Here is a 16,982-nt window from a genome sequence, read left to right as displayed (position 1 = left end):
GCTGGTGCTTTATAAATACCAGATAGTAATAATCAAGCTGGCACACCGGCTGGGTGTAATTGCAAATCATGGGGCTCCCAGCAAAACTTTGATGAGGCCCCTTAATGTCCACAACCCTTCCATTGCCTCCTCTTGGTAAGCCTCACATCCTGGGGGGCCCCTCTTATAGGACTCATAAAATAAGTGTGGCCATCAGGATCTTCACAACCATACCATGTATAGCCACAAAACCACCTGATCTGGAGCATCAAAGAAAGGGAAGGTTAGTCGTTGACTGACACCTCTCTGGGTCCCCCTGCAGTTGCAGGGGCTGCTCCCCTCAGTTACACCCCTGTGTGAAGATGGTTTTCTACATCAGGACTTCTCAAGAGCTGCTCCAACACTTTGGAACTCTCTGCCTCCACCCATTAGGGCAGCCCCCTCCTTCAACATCTTCAAGAAGGCCCTCAAAACTCAACTATTCACTCTAGCCTACCACCCCACACAATTGCTCTAAACCCACAGCTGAACTCTGGTCCCCTACCTCTCGTGGCTCTACCTCTCCTTCTAGATTGTAAGCCTTTGGGCAGGGTCCTCCTCCTTTTGTGTCCTACCTGATTATGCAACTCCATTACCGTGAACCCATGCTATGCACTTGAGTGAACCTAACTTGCCTAATCTCCATGCTACATCCAGTGACTGACTAAGCATTACCTTGTACTCATACTGTGCTGTGTGATCTGGTTTTCTTGTATTCCTGTATTGTCATATTGCTGTATGTCACCCTTAAACAGCGCCGGGACAAGGTCCTCCAGAACCCAAGGCTGAGACACCAAAGTGCGCCCCTCCATCCCTCCCACCCCAGCCGTCACACTGATTGCTATTAGAATAAGAGGCGCCCCAGAGCCCCCAACACCCTAATCTCTAGGTATCTGGCTTGCAGTCACTGCCATGTATCCCATTTACCTATTTCTCTCCGCTTCAAACACAATAGGGGAATTATACCTTAGTGAGTTGTGCGCCCCGTCCTACACTGCGCCCTGAGGCTGGAGCCTCTGCCTCGGCCCATCCCTGCCCCTAAATATTGCCTGTAACCTAAATTAATGTTCAGCGCTGAATAATATGTTGGCTCTTTATAAATACAATAAATAATAATAATACATATCAATGCTACAAAGTGACTGCTTTTTTTTAACACAGCACAAGTATGGTTGCAAGGTTTCCCTGAGCAAAATACAGTCAGTAGATTATCCTGTAATTCTGCACTGCCTGAGATACAGACTGCCACAAAGGAAAACTTGCGCATCTGTTTGCGATATATATCGACAGATAAGAAGATGGCAAGATGGCTACAAAAATTACTTACGGGAAGAATCTCTCATAATTACTTGCAGGAAAAAAATGTCAGAATCAAATTCACTACTCATTCAAAATATTCTATAGTTTCCTTTAAATGGACAAAAGTGAATGTGTATGTTAACACAAGGGAGGTGCTGAGGTGGGCAAGCTGTGGAATATGCCACCAACACAGCTGCACAGTGATAAAAGGTGTGTTTGGGGGGGGGGCAGTGAATTATTACCAGGTCCGTTAAAAATGGCGCCAGTTATCGTACTTAAAAAACGGCGCCCCATAGAGAACCATTATCAGTAGTTATTTTTCGTTTTTTGACAGCTAAAAAATGGCGCCGGCTTTAAAAACGATATTTATCGTTTATATTTATATTTGTATTGCTCCCAAACAATATTTATCGTTTTAACCCCTGCTTTGCTGCCGTTTGGAAAATATCTGCCCGCCGGCTTTAATGTTTAATAGCAAAGCCCCCTTAAAAGCTAAAAACACCAAATTTGCAGGGAATGTTAAGAAGAAAATTGTGAACAAGAGGGAAATTTTTTTTTTCAAAAAGACCTTATAGTTTTTGAGAAAATCGATTTTGAATATTCTTCTTCTGACCGTGGGAAAATTAAACGCCCGCCGACTTTAGTGGTTAATAGCAAAGCCCCTTTAAATGCCAGAAACACCAAATGTGTAGGGAATGTTAAGAAAAATAGTGGGAACACGAAGAAAAAAAAATTGTTCAAAAAGACCTGATAGTTTTTGAGAAAATCGATTTTAAATCTTCAAAGGAAATGTATCTATTTAAATCGCGTACTGACATTTCCTGGAAACTTTCCGCCGACTTTAGCAGTTAATAGCAAAGTCCCCTTAAATCCTAGCAACACCAAATTTGCAGTATATGTTAAAAAGATACTGGGAAACAATATTTAAAAAAAAAATTGAAAAATGGTATTTATTTTTTTTTTAAATTAAATTTTTTGGGTTATGTTCAGAGTGTGGGAAAAGTTTTGAAAAAAATGACGTGGGGTCCCCCCTCCCGAGCCTCTGTAACCCCTTGTCTCCCATGCAGGCTGGGATAGCCAGAATGCGGAGCCCCGGCCGACTGGGGCTTCGCACCCTGAGCTATACCAGCCCGCATGGTCCATGGTATGGGGGGGCTTCGGGGGGGACAGGAGGCCAAGCCTTCCCCTCCCCCCTGGAGCCCTTGTCCAATCCATGGACAAGGGGCTCTTCCCCACCTCCGGTGCCCCAGGAGGAGGTGGGGGCGACGACTCCCTGGGGGGGGTTCATGGTGGCATCTGGGAGTCCCCTTTAAGAAGGGGAACCCAGATGCCTGCCCCCCTCCCAGGAGAAATGAGTATAGGGCTACTTTGTACCCCTTACCCATTTCCACAAAGGGTTAAATGAAATAAAAACACAACAACGAGAAAAGTCCTTTAATGTTCTAAATTAACCAGAAATACTTACCTGTACCTTTAAGAAAAAAATCCCACGTCAATTAGGTCCCACGACAGTATCCTCCATCTTGCAACCTTCAGTTACATGTTGATTGAAGATCTCCGCCGCCCCGACGCCACACACGCCGCCCCCGCCGCACTCACTGCCGCCCCCGCCGCACACACAGCAAAAAGCATCTTTACATTTTAGCTCCAATGGTCCCCATTGGTTCCTTAACAGACCAATGGGGATCAGGAGGATCCCCATTGGTCGATAAGGAACCAATGGGGAGCCTTGGAGCTAAAATTTAAAGATGCTTTTTGTTCTCAGCTATACTTAGTGTAGCTGAGAGTTGCGTCTATGCATCTATATAGACGCATTAGCGCTAGCTGCCGCTGCCCTCCCTGCCTCCCTCCACCTGTCACCCTCACCCATGCTGGCACCCATGGGTGCATTGGGTGCCAGCATGGGTGAGGGTGACAGGTGGGGGGAGGCAGGGAGGGCAGCGGCAGCTAGCACTAATGCGTCTGTATAGACGCATAGACGCAACTCTCAGCTATACTTAGTATAGCTGAGAGCAGTGCGGCGGAGGCGGCGTGTGTGGCGTCGGGGCGGCGGAGATCTTCAATCAACATGTATCAGAAGATCGCAAGATAGAGGATACTGTCGTGGGACCTGATTGGCGTGGGATTATTTCTTAAAGGTACAGGTAAGTATTTGTGGTTAATTTAGAACATTAAAGGACTTTTTTCGTTGTTGCGTTTTTATTTCATTTAACCCTTTGTGGAAATGGGTAAGGGGTGCTTTGTACCCCTATACTCATTTCTCCTGGGAGGGGGGTGGGCATCTGGGGGTCCCCTTCTTAAAGGGGACTCCCAGATGCCACCATGAACCCCCCCAGGGAGTCGTCGCCCCCGCCTCCACCTGGGGCAAGGGAGGCGGGGAAGAGCCCCTTGTCCATGGATTGGACAAGGGGCTCCGGGGGGGAGGGAGAGGCTTGGCCGCCCCTCCCCCCCCGGAGCCCCCCCCATACTATGGACCATGCGGGCTGGTATAGCTCAGGGTGCGAAGCCCCAGTCGGCCGGGGCTCCGCATTCTGGCTATCCCAGCCTGCATGGGGGACAAGGGGTTACATAGGCTCGGGAGGGGGGACCCCACGTCATTTTTTTTTTTTAAATTTGCTATCAATTTTTTTTTAATCTTCTGAGTGTGGGAAATAAATTTTAAAAAAAAAACGACGTGGGGTCCCCCCTCCCGAGCCTCTGTAACCCCTTGTCCCCCATGCAGGCTGGGATAGCCAGAATGCGGAGCCCCGGACGACTGGGGCTTTGCACCCTGAGCTATACCAGCCCGCATGGTCCATGGTATGGGGGGGGGCTCCGGGGGGGGAGGGGCGGCCAAGCCTCCCCCTCCCCCCCGGAGCCCCTTGTCCAATCCATGGACAAGGGGCTCTTCCCCGCCTCCCTTGCCCCAGGTGGAGGCGGGGGCGACGACTCCCTGGGGGGGGGGGTTCATGGTGGCATCTGGGAGCTGCCGCTGCCCTCCCTGCCTCCCCCCACCTGTCACCCTCACCCATGCTGGCACCCAATGCACCCATGGGTGCCAGCATGGGTGAGGGTGACAGGTGGAGGGAGGCAGGGAGGGCAGCGGCAGCTAGCGCTAATGCGTCTATATAGATGCATAGACGCAACTCTCAGCTATACTAAGTATAGCTGAGAACAAAAAGCATCTTTAAATTTTGGCTCCAAGGCTCCTCATTGGTTCCTTATCGACCAATGGGGATCCTCCTGATCCCCATTGGTCTGTTAAGGAACCAATGGGGACCATTGGAGCTAAAATTTAAAGATGCTTTTTGCTCTTAGCTATACTAAGTATAGCTAAGAGCAGTGAGTGCGGCGGGGGCAGCGTGTGTGGCGTCGGGGCGGCGGAGATCTTCAATCAACATGTAACTGAAGGTCGCAAGATGGAGGATACTGTCGTGGGACCTAATTGACGTGGGATTTTTTTCTTAAAGGTACAGGTAAGTATTTCTGGTTAATTTAGAACATTAAAGGACTTTTCTCGTTGTTGTGTTTTTATTTCATTTAACCCTTTGTGGAAATGGGTATGGGGTACAAAGTAGCCCTATACTCATTTCTCCTGGGAGGGGGGCAGGCATCTGGGTTCCCCTTCTTAAAGGGGACTCCCAGATGCCACCATGAACCCCCCCCCAGGGAGTTGTCGCCCCCACCTCCTCCTGGGGCACCGGAGGTGGGGAAGAGCCCCTTGTCCATGGATTGGACAAGGGCTCCGGGGGGGAGGGGAAGGCTTGGCCGCCCCTCCCCCCCGAAGCCCTCCCATACCATGGACCATGCGGGCTGGTATAGCTCAGGGTGCGAAGCCCCAGTCGGCCGGGGCTCCGCATTCTGGCTATCCCAGCCTGCATGGGAGACAAGGGGTTACAGAGGCTCGGGAGGGGGGACCCCACGTCATTTTTTTCAAAACTTTTCCCACACTCTGAACATAACCCAAAAAATGTAATTTAAAAAAAAAAATACCATTTTTCAATTTTTTTTTAAATATTGTTTCCCAGTATCTTTTTAACATATCCTGCAAATTTGGTGTTGCTAGGATTTAAGGGGACTTTGCTATTAACTGCTAAAGTCGGTGGAAAAAGTTTCCAGGAAATGTCAGTACGCGATTTAAATAGATACATTTCCTTTGAAGATTTAAAATCGATTTTCTCAAAAACTATAAGGTATTTTTGAACAATTTTTTTTCTTCGTGTTCCCACTATTTTTCTTAACATTCCCTACACATTTGGTGTTTCTGGCATTTAAAGGGGCTTTGCTATTAACCGCTAAAGTCGGCGGGCGTTTAATTTTCCCACGGTCAGAAGAAGAATATTCAAAATCGATTTTCTCAAAAACTATAAGGTCTTTTTGAAAAAAAAAAATTTCCTCTTGTTCACAATTTTCTTCTTAACATTCCCTTTGGTGTTTTTAGCTTTTAAGGGGGCTTTGCTATTAAACATTAAAGCCGGCGGGCAGATATTTTCCAAACGGCAGCAAAGCAGGGGTTAAAATGATAAATATCGTTCAGGCAGGACAAAAAAAAAGTTTTAAAACGATAAATTTCGTTCAAAAGGTCTGCACTATTTTAACCTTTAAAACGATAAATATCGTTTTAAACATATATCGGGCAGAAGGGGGCGCCATTTTTTGCCCGGCGCCATTTTTAACTAGACGCAATTATTACTGCTAAGGCAAATCTACAGTACAAGTTTGGCTCAGCTTATGATAACTGCATCACGTTTACTACAGATTTTTTGTGTCACCTTCAGCTCAGAAGAATGTGGGAGGGGCATTTTCTTCATCCCATCGTGAAACATTTCGGGAGTCTGGACCAGGATGTCCCACAGCAATGGTGAAGATCCTCTCTCAGGCCCATCGAGTTTCTGACCTGAAAACAATCATATGACAATCATATGCCAAGAATCAGCAGTACCCTCTTATGTTTTTATAAACATTTGTATTTATTGTTTTAATACTTGACTTCAGGGGTGTAACTACATCGGGCCATGCCCTCCCCATCCCTCCACAAAAGACAGATGTATAGGTTAGATGAAAAAAAAATCTATAAAGCATATATTCATTATTACCAGTCCAGATACACATCAGAGGCCCAAACTCACAGAATAGCTTGTGCTAAGAATAGCTCTGTGGTGCTCCCTTAAGCAGCTGTCACTACAGAAATCTGCCTGGGTTGTCTATGCCTTAAAACAGCCCTACTAAACATATCCATTGCCTATATTTACTTAAAGTGTACCAGAGATGGCATACTACAACGTTTTTTGACTTACCCGGGGCTTCCTCCAGCCCCAGAAGCACAGATGCATCCCTCCCCATCCTGAGACTGAGTAAAGCCGAATGAGCCAGTTACCGGGGCTGATTGCGGACGAACGGATGACAACGGGAGGACGGCGAGGGATGCAACTATGCAGTGGCAGAGCTAAGGAGCTCTGGGCCCTGATGCAAGTTTTACATTGAGCCCCCCAAACACTCTATACATAACAATTGATACGGCGCACCAAAACCTGCCAATGGCAACTACAGTGTCAGAGGTGCAAGAAAGGGATGAGGAACAGCTTGTTAATGATTACCACTAGGCCTGAAAGATAAATCGAATTTAAACCGAAATCGTGATCACCAAGATCACAATTTCGGAATCATCAAAGCGGCAATTATCGCGATCACGTCATTTCCACATGGGGGAAGTTTGAAGAAGTGGATTCAAACTTCCCTAAAGTCCCAGCGCATGCGGCCCGCAGCGTTGGACATACCTTCCGCAAGAATCCAACGCTCAGAGCTGGGACCAGGTCCTCCAGCAGCCAAGTCTGAGACACCAAAGTGCGCTCTCCCAACCCTCCCCTCCCAGCCGTCACACACTGATTGCTATTAGACTAAGAGGCGACCCAGGGTCCCCAACACCTTAATCTCTATTTATCTGGCTCGCAGTCACAGCCATGTATACCCTTTTCTTATTTCTCTCTGCTTCAAAAACAATAGGGGAATGATAGCTGAGTGAGTTGTGCGCCCCTCCTACACTGCGCCCTAAGGCTGGAGCCTCTCTGCTCGGCCCAGCCCTGCCAACGCTGTCCATCATCTATCGCCGTCTGCCGGCTCTTGTGCTTTGCAAAACTCTGGGTTCCTTTATGTCACGACATACAGGAAGTATTCCGTGCATTAGAGCCTGCAGGAGGCGAAGTGGATAGACGGACATCACTGGACTCGTGCTTGAAGCTATGTCCAGAAATGGTGCAGCTTGGGGGACAGAGGAGGAACAGAGAGACACTAGAGTGGGCACAGAGAAAGCAGGCACAGAGAGAGACACAGAGAAACAGCGCAGGCACAGAGACACAAAAGGGGCAAGAGAGAGACAGTGGGGAGGCATAAAGAGGCAAAGGGGGCACAAAAAGAGACAGGGGGACAGAGGGGGAACAAACAGGCAAAGAGAGAGAACAAAGCTTGATTTGGAGGAAATCGTAATCATATCGAAATCGCAATTTCAGACAGAAATCGCTCAATTCAATTTTTTCCTAAAATCGTTCAGGACTAATTACCACTATTCAAAGTATCTATAGAACTGATTATTATGAGCACAAGACCCATAGAGAGCTAATACTACACTTGAGGGAGGGTCCCTTGGGGCCCCTCTGGCCTAAGGCCCCCGATGCAGTCGTTACCTCTGCACCCCCTATTGCTACGCCCCTGCAACTATGCTTATGGGGCTGGAGGAAACCCCGGTAAGTAAAAAACTTTTGTAATGCGACATCTCTGGATTTCTTTAAAGGGATCCTGAGCAGTGATCGAAATTGGTCAATGAATTTACCTCGGGGCTTCCTCCAGCCACTTGTAGTTTGTGAGGTCCCCCGGCATCCTCCGGGGCTCCCTTTGTTCTTCCCACGGCAGCTCTGTAAGATCGGCAACTTCAGCCGAAGTCGTAGCCAACTGTGCATGAACAGCTACTCGAGCGCCCGTCGGTGTGAGCATTCTGCATACTTCTTCAAAGAATGAAGCATGCATGCGCGGAAAGCTCACGAGGACGGACACACGGAGGGGCCGCGCATGCGCAGTTGCCCACCACTGAAGTCGCCGCTGTAACAGAGCTGCCATGGGAAGAACAGAGGGAGCCTGGAGGATGCAGATGGACCTCATAGACTATGAGGGGCTGAAGGAAGCCCCAGCTAAGTTCATTTGGCCAATTGAAATCACTGTTCAGGGCCCCTTTAACTTGTATTTCAGGTCCAGAGCAGGAGTCGTCAATGAGATGCTAAGAATTCCAGCTTGCATGTACATTCGATGACAACTGTAGGCAGCTTGGAACTGGGCCAATGCAAATCAGCAGTGCATTTGATTGGCCTTGATTGGATTCCAATCTGTATACAGTTACTTTGAATTTGCATACAAGCTGAAAATATTTGTATCTCATTGATCATTTAAAATTCTGAGTTCAGTTCCCTCCAGAGACACTCCTGCATGGAGTTTGTATATTTATATGCTCTCCCCATGCCTGTGTGGTGGGTTGTGATCCGGTTTCTCCTCACAGCCCAGGTTACATGGTCTCACTCCAAAAATGTTCTTTAGAACATTATAGAGACAATAGATTGTGAACAATTTTTTAAAGGGATACTGTAGGGGGGTCGGGCGAAAATGAGCTGAACTTACCCGGGGCTTCTAATGGTCCCCCGCAGACATCCTGTGCCCGCACAGCCGCTCACCGATGCTCCGGCCCCGCCTCCGGTTAACTTCTGGAATTTCTGACTTTAAAGTCAGAAAACCACTGCGCCTGCGTTGCCGTGTCCTCGATCCCACTGATGTCATCAAGAGCGCACAGCGCAGGCCCAGTATGGTCTGTGTCTGTGCAGTACACTCCTGGTGACATCAGCGGGAGCGAGGACACGGCAACGCAGGCGCAGTGGTTTTCTGACTTTAAAGTCAGAAATTCCAGAAGTGAACCGGAGGCGGGGCCGGAGCATTGGGGAGTGGCTGCGCCAACACAGGATGTCTGCGGGGGACCATTAGAAGCCCCGGGTAAGTTCAACTCATTTTACCCCGACCCCCTACAGTATCCCTTTAAGGGACAGGGGCATAACAATAGCCCCTGCAAGGGATGCAGCTGCAGGGGGGCCCTTAGGGGGAGAAGACTGAGGGGGGGGGGCTGGCTCTGGGACCCTCCAGGGTCATTTTTAGGGGCATGATGGGGGCACAGTGCAGGCAGGGGGAGCAGCAGGCACAAACAGCAATCGGGAAGGAGGCCAACTCTCCCCCTCCCCCCCTCTCCTCAACCCAGGCAACCATCAGCGCTCCCCCCTCCAGCAACGACAGCTGGGGGGAGGGGGCATCCAAAGTTTCACAGGGGGGCCCAGTGATTTCTAGTAATGCCCTTGTTAAGGGTCGATAAGTAATGTGAACAATTTAATAAACTGTGCAAAAATCATGTCTTCATTTTATGAATGCATAAATGTACATAAAATGCCTGTTATGAAAATTAAAGCCATTATGTGTAAAACTGAATTCCAAGAAGACAGCAAAGCACAAAGATGAAATGCACTTTATAACTGAAGCGATACCTCAGAATACAGCTTCCAACTCAAATGTATATGTGACGAATATTACGGAAAGTCGTGCGCAAAATCGCCATCGATTTTCGCATGGTCGTGCACAGTTACGGTCAGCCCTGGGTAGAATAACAAATACCTTTCTTTTGCTCTTCTTCTGAGAGCATTGCAGAGAGTACAGTGACCTTCCCCCACATCCTGTTCAGGTCAGGAAGGAATTTAACAAGGGGCTAACTCCCCTGGGGAGCAGCCATTTGGTCGCTCAGCTCATCTCCACCAAACCAGCTCAAACTGGTTGAGATTCAAATTTCCCTCCAAGCTCATAGCTTCACACAATGGGAACATTTACTTTATTAATAATTCAAAATGGGGTTGGCACAGCAAGACAAAAATTACATTTCCTGATACCTAGGAATCAGTTCTATCATACACAGGAATTGCATTGGCATGTATAGTCTCGTTTAATACAGGGTCGCATTCCGCTTATGAATATCGTCTCGGATTTGCGATGCGCCTATCTGGGGGGGAATCACACAGATTATTAATAATTGGTACATTTCTTGCTCTGAGTCTGAGGGTGGCAACCTGGCTTCCAGGAGATAACCCTGCCTTAAACACACCTACTTTCCAGGTAGTGACAGCCCAAAACTCAGGTCCTATAAAAAGTGGGGCGGGACCAAACCTGCTCAGTTCTCCAAATTCCATCGACTAAGGAACGTCCATGCAGACGTTTAGGAGAGCCAGCGCCTGCAGTGTTCAAAGACTTAACCTGAATGCCTACTTTTAAACTGGACTATTTTCTTCATGCTTCAAATGGACTGCTCAGCTAACTAAGTAAGAACTTTCTGAGTTTATTCCTTTTTATTTTTAAGCTCTGTGTTTATGTGTTAATAGGTGTATATAACTGTATGTAATGCATTCTTGTTATTAAACGTTTAAAAATAATTTAGCGGTTATGACCTGTTGTTGAACATACACAATCGTACCTATTCTCCTGAAACCGCTACCCTGTGTTTAATAGAAGTATACACTTATAACCCGTATGCGAGAACCCGGCCCAGACATAACGATCTGACCCAGAGTCACAGTATACAGCTCCATCTAGTGAATATCTTCCATACTGTCCAATGTAATGTTAGCACATATTAACCCCTAAGGTTTATGAGAGTGCAGCACAACAATAAGTTAGTTGTTGTATCTGCTGCAGGCTGCAGCTGCAGAGATAGTAAACATGATACATGTGAATTTGACTCAGACACCTCATTGTCATTAGGAATAGCACAAATAAGGCAGTATTTACTCCCGATTAACGAATGGTCTGATATAAATAATTGTTTATTCGAAAATCGTGACACAAATCCAATTGCATAACCAACAAACGTTTCGTGGCTTCAAAGGTTCTCCTTTGTCAAGGTTACAAACATAGAATGGTGTTTGTTACCTTGACAAAGGGGACCCCTGAAACGTTTGTTGGTTATGCAAATGGATTTGTTTCACGATTTTTTAATAAGCAAGGATTTGTTCTTTACTGGAGTGTGCTGACCCTCTGGATTGTTCTACATGCGCTATTGGAATAGCGGAATGGTGTGCGACTTCTCTTCTGCTACTACGGATATAAATAATTGGCTTGGCCTTTGATCCAAAATGAAGCCCCCAACTGGTTTCTCGGTTGTTAAATTATTGGATGTGGCTTTAGCTATTTATAAGTCTTGCACATGTGTTTGTGCAAAGAACTGTTCAATATAGACAAATATAGAGGCGTACTGTAACTGCTAGTGGAGCAGGCAGGCCCAGGGCTTCAGGGAACCAATGATAGAGCTTCATTCCCGTCCCACCCATAGCAGGTAATGTTTTGGCCACTCTTGTTATGGGTGGAAAGAGTTATGGTGGCCGCACTGCTATGGGTGGAAGGAGTTATGGTGGCCGCACTGTTATGTGTGGAAGGAGTTATGGTGGCTGCACTGTTATGTGTGGAAGGAGCTATGGTGGCTGCACTGTTATGTGTGGAAGGCGTTACGGTGGCTGCACTGTTATGTGTGGAAGGAGTTATGGTGGCTGCACTGTTATGCGTGGAAGGAGTTATGGTGGCTGCACTGTTATGTGTGGAAGGAGTTATGGTGGCTGCAGTGTTATGTGAGGAAGGAGTTATGGTGGCTGCACTGTTATGTGTGGAAGGAGTTATGGTGGCTGCAGTGCTATGTGTGGAAGGAGTTATGGTGGCTGCACTGTTATGTGTGGAAGGAGTTATGGTGGCTGCACTGTTATGTGAGGAAGTAGTTATGGTGGCTGCAGTGTTATGTGTGGAAGGAGTTATGGTGGCTGCACTGTTATGTGTGGAAGGAGTTATGGTGGCTGCACTGGTATGTGTGGAAGGAGTTATGGTGGCTGCACTGTTATGTGTGGAAGGAGTTATGGTGGCTGCACTGTTATGTGTGGAAGGAGTTATGGTGGCTGCACTGTTATGTGTGGAAGGCGTTACGGTGGCTGCACTGTTATGTGTGGAAGGAGTTATGGTGGCTGCACTGTTATGTGTGGAAGGAGTTATGGTGGCTGCAGTGTTATGTGTGGAAGGAGTTATGGTGGCTGCACTGTTATGTGTGGAAGGAGTTATGGTGGCTGCACTGGTATGTGTGGAAGGAGTTATGGTGGCTGCACTGGTATGTGTGGAAGGAGTTATGGTGGCTGCACTGTTATGTGTGGAAGGAGTTATGGTGGCTGCACTGTTATATGTGGAAGGAGTTATGGTGGCTGCACTGTTATGTGGGGAAGGAGTTATGGTGGCTGCACTGTTATGTGTGGAAGGAGTTATGGTGGCTGCACTGTTATGTGTGGAAGGAGTTATGGTGGCTGCACTGTCATGTGTGTAAGGAGTTATGGTGGCTGCACTGTTATGTGTGGAAGGAGTTATGGTGGCTGCACTGTTATGTGGGGAAGGAGTTATGGTGGCTGCACTGCTATGTGTGGAAGGAGTTATGGTGGCCACACTGTTATGTGTGGAAGGAGTTATGGTGGCCACACTGTTATGTGTGGAAGGAGTTATGGTGGCTGCACTGTTATGTGGGGAAGGAGTTATGGTGGCTGCACTGTTATGTGTGGAAGGAGTTATGGTGGCTGCACTGTTATGTGTGGAAGGAATTATGGTGGCTGCACTGCTATGTGTGGAAGGAGTTATGGTGGCCACACTGTTATGTGTGGAAGGAGTTATGGTGGCCACACTGTTATGTGTGGAAGGAGTTATGGTGGCTGCACTGTTATGTGGGGAAGGAGTTATGGTGGCTGCACTGTTATGTGTGGAAGGAGTTATGGTGGCTGCACTGTTATATGTGGAAGGAGTTATGGTGGCTGCACTGTTATGTGGGGAAGGAGTTATGGTGGCTGCACTGTTATGTGTGGAAGGAGTTATGGTGGCTGCACTGTTATGTGTGGAAGGAGTTATGGTGGCTGCACTGTCATGTGTGTAAGGAGTTATGGTGGCTGCACTGTTATGTGTGGAAGGAGTTATGGTGGCTGCACTGTTATGTGGGGAAGGAGTTATGGTGGCTGCACTGTCATGTGTGTAAGGAGTTATGGTGGCTGCACTGTTATGTGTGGAAGGAGTTATGGTGGCTGCACTGTTATGTGGGGAAGGAGTTATGGTGGCTGCACTGCTATGTGTGGAAGGAGTTATGGTGGCCACACTGTTATGTGTGGAAGGAGTTATGGTGGCCACACTGTTATGTGTGGAAGGAGTTATGGTGGCTGCACTGTTATGTGGGGAAGGAGTTATGGTGGCTGCACTGTTATATGTGGAAGGAGTTATGGTGGCTGCACTGTTATGTGGGGAAGGAGTTATGGTGGCTGCACTGTTATGTGGGGAAGGAGTTATGGTGGCCACACTGTTATGTGTGGAAGGAGTTATGGTGGCCACACTGTTATGTGTGGAAGGAGTTATGGTGGCTGCACTGGTATGTGTGGAAGGAGTTATGGTGGCTGCAGTGTTATGTGTGGAAGGAGTTATGGTGGCCACACTGTTATGTGTGGAAGGAGTTATGGTGGCTGCACTGTTATGTGGGGAAGGAGTTATGGTGGCTGCACTGTTATGTGTGGAAGGAGTTATGGTGGCTGCACTGTTATGTGTGGAAGGAGTTATGGTGGCCACACTGTTATGTGTGGAAGGAGTTATGGTGGCCACACTGTTATGTGTGGAAGGAGTTATGGTGGCCACACTGTTATGTGTGGAAGGAGTTATGGTGGCCACACTGTTATGTGTGGAAGGAGTTATGGTGGCCACACTGTTATGTGTGGAAGGAGTTATGGTGGCCACACTGTTATGTGTGGAAGGAGTTATGGTGGCTGCACTGTTATGTGGGGAAGGAGTTATGGTGGCTGCACTGTTATGTGTGGAAGGAGTTATGGTGGCTGCACTGTTATGTGTGGAAGGAATTATGGTGGCTGCACTGCTATGTGTGGAAGGAGTTATGGTGGCCACACTGTTATGTGTGGAAGGAGTTATGGTGGCCACACTGTTATGTGTGGAAGGAGTTATGGTGGCTGCACTGTTATGTGGGGAAGGAGTTATGGTGGCTGCACTGTTATGCGTGGAAGGAGTTATGGTGGCTGCACTGTTATATGTGGAAGGAGTTATGGTGGCTGCACTGTTATGTGGGGAAGGAGTTATGGTGGCTGCACTGTTATGTGTGGAAGGAGTTATGGTGGCTGCACTGTTATGTGTGGAAGGAGTTATGGTGGCTGCACTGTTATGTGGGGAAGGAGTTATGGTGGCTGCACTGCTATATGTGGAAGGAGTTATGGTGGCTGCAGTGTTATGTGTGGAAGGAGTTATGGTGGCCACACTGTTATGTGTGGAAGGAGTTATGGTGGCTGCACTGTTATGTGGGGAAGGAGTTATGGTGGCTGCACTGTTATGTGTGGAAGGAGTTATGGTGGCTGCACTGCTATGTGTGGAAGGAGTTATGGTGGCCACACTGTTATGTGTGGAAGGAGTTATGGTGGCCACACTGTTATGTGTGGAAGGAGTTATGGTGGCTGCACTGTTATGTGGGGAAGGAGTTATGGTGGCTGCACTGCTATGTGTGGAAGGAGTTATGGTGGCTGCACTGTTATGTGAGGAAGTAGTTATGGTGGCTGCACTGTTATGTGTGGAAGGAGTTATGGTGGCCACACTGTTATGTGTGGAAGGAGTTATGGTGGCTGCACTGCTATGTGGGGAAGGAGTTATGGTGGCTGCACTGCTATGTGTGGAAGGAGTTATGGTGGCTGCACTGTTATGTGAGGAAGTAGTTATGGTAGCCTCACTGTTACAGGTCGAGGCGGGGGAATCATGGTCGGCACACTTGCTACATGATGTCCAACAGATGGAAATCCTAGTCAGTATCACCATGGGAAAGGGGGTGTCAACAACATTTTTATGGGAGGTCCCTTGATTTGTAGTTGTCCCTTTGGCAAAAAATCTGACTAAACTTTCTGGGAACAGAAGATGTCGGGACATCAGAAAGAGCCATCAGACAAGTGTGCATGTTTTACAAGTTGGGAAACTGATTGGACAGTTCCATTATCTGATATGCTAGTCATAGTGCCCTCATGTGTACCAGATCTTGGCTTCATGCCCTTAGGGCCCTTTTCCACCAGCAATCGCTAGCGTTCACGCTGAACGCTAGCGATTGCTGAATCGCAATTACCGCCGATTCCCCGACGTTCGTGGCCGCGATTTTGCTATGCTATGCACTGCATAGCAAAATTGCGGCAAAAGTCGCTCCGCGGCGCGATCGCGATCAAGTAAAAAACGAATCGCGGTAGTGGAAATTACCTACCGCGATTCCTATGTTAAAAAGCAAACCGTAGCGATTGTAAAATCGCTAGCGGTTTGCGTTTTTGCGATTCAGCCAGCGCAAACGCGCTGGTGGAAAAGGGCCCTCAAAGAGACACTGAAGCGAAAAAAAAATTATGATATTATGATTTGTATGTGTAGTGCAGCTAAGAAATAAAACATTAAGATCAGATACATCAGTCTAATTGTTTCCAGTACAGGAAGAGTTGAGAAACTCCAGTTGTTATCTCTATGCAAACAAGCCATTAAGCTCTCCAACTAAGTTAGTCTTGGAGAGGGCTGTTATCTGACTTTTATTATCTCAACTGTAAGTTAACTGTTTACTTTTTCTCTGCTAGAGGAGAGGTCATTACTTCACAGACTGCTCTGAAAGACTCATTTTGAATGCTGAGTGTTGTGTAATCTGCACATATTATAGAATAATGCAATGTTAGAAAACACACTATATACCTGAAACCAGGAATTAGCAAACCTGGTAAGACTATTTTTAGTAACACTCCAGGACAGGTACACTTCGAGACTTGGCTCCTCCCAGGAAACAGGAAACATCCATGAGCCTCTCTATATCTTTAACGTAACCACAGGAGTCCGGCAGTATGTACCCAAGAAACAAAACTAAAACAGGTCTAACCGCCTCCCTCCTGCTAAATCATATAATCAATTTCTATACGTCCAGTTATGTTTATACATTATTTTGAACAGAGAAATAGAAGAAGAGGGTGGGTTACCCCCACCTGTCCTGGAGTGTTACTAAAAATAGTCTTACCAGGTTTGCTAATTCCTGGTTTTTCCATAACACTCCAGGACAGGTACACTTCGAGATGATAAAGAAATTAACATCACCAACCTTAGGGTGGGCTGACTGCTTGTAGGACTTTCCTTCCGAAATCCTGATCTGAAGCAGATAATCGATCCAGTCTGTAGTGACGTGCAAAGGTCCCCAGGTTCTTCCAGGTAGCCGCTCTGCAGATCTCCAGAGGCGAAGCTCCAGCCCTGTAAGCCCAGGTAGTAGCCGTTGCTCTGGTTGAATGTGCCCGGAGACTTTCTGGAGGTTGATGATCCATGACTTTATAAGCTTCCAGTATGCACAGTTTTATCCAATTGGCTAGCGTCTTTTTTGAGGCTTTCTGGCCCACCAGTTTTCCCGTAAAATTAACAAACAAAGCCTCTGATTTCCTCAATGATTTAACTCTATCAAGATATGCTAGGATCGTTTTCCTCACGTCCAGCGATTGCCACTCCTTTTCTTTGTCATTGGACGGGTTAGGAAAAAATGAAGGAAGCACTATTTCCTGCTTCCTGCA

General features: G+C 47.4%; 1 protein-coding gene across 2 annotated transcripts in view; it reads right to left on the bottom strand.

Annotated features, from left to right (window-relative positions):
- The window catches only part of LOC137531643 (protein SSUH2 homolog), a 125,757-nt gene that overhangs the window by 55,301 nt on the left and 53,474 nt on the right, over nucleotides 1-16,982 (bottom strand). For both annotated transcript variants that reach the window (XM_068251587.1, XM_068251586.1), the window contains exon 5: nucleotides 6,069-6,193. In XM_068251587.1, the coding sequence (XP_068107688.1) occupies nucleotides 6,069-6,193 (125 nt within the window). The remainder of the gene's footprint in view (nucleotides 1-6,068; nucleotides 6,194-16,982) is intronic.

The sequence above is a fragment of the Hyperolius riggenbachi genome, chromosome 9 (assembly GCF_040937935.1).
Source record: "Hyperolius riggenbachi isolate aHypRig1 chromosome 9, aHypRig1.pri, whole genome shotgun sequence".
Taxonomy (NCBI): Eukaryota; Metazoa; Chordata; class Amphibia; order Anura; family Hyperoliidae; genus Hyperolius; species Hyperolius riggenbachi.
The sequence above is the reverse complement of the archived record's forward strand: the minus strand, read 5'-3'. Positions and strand labels throughout refer to the sequence as shown.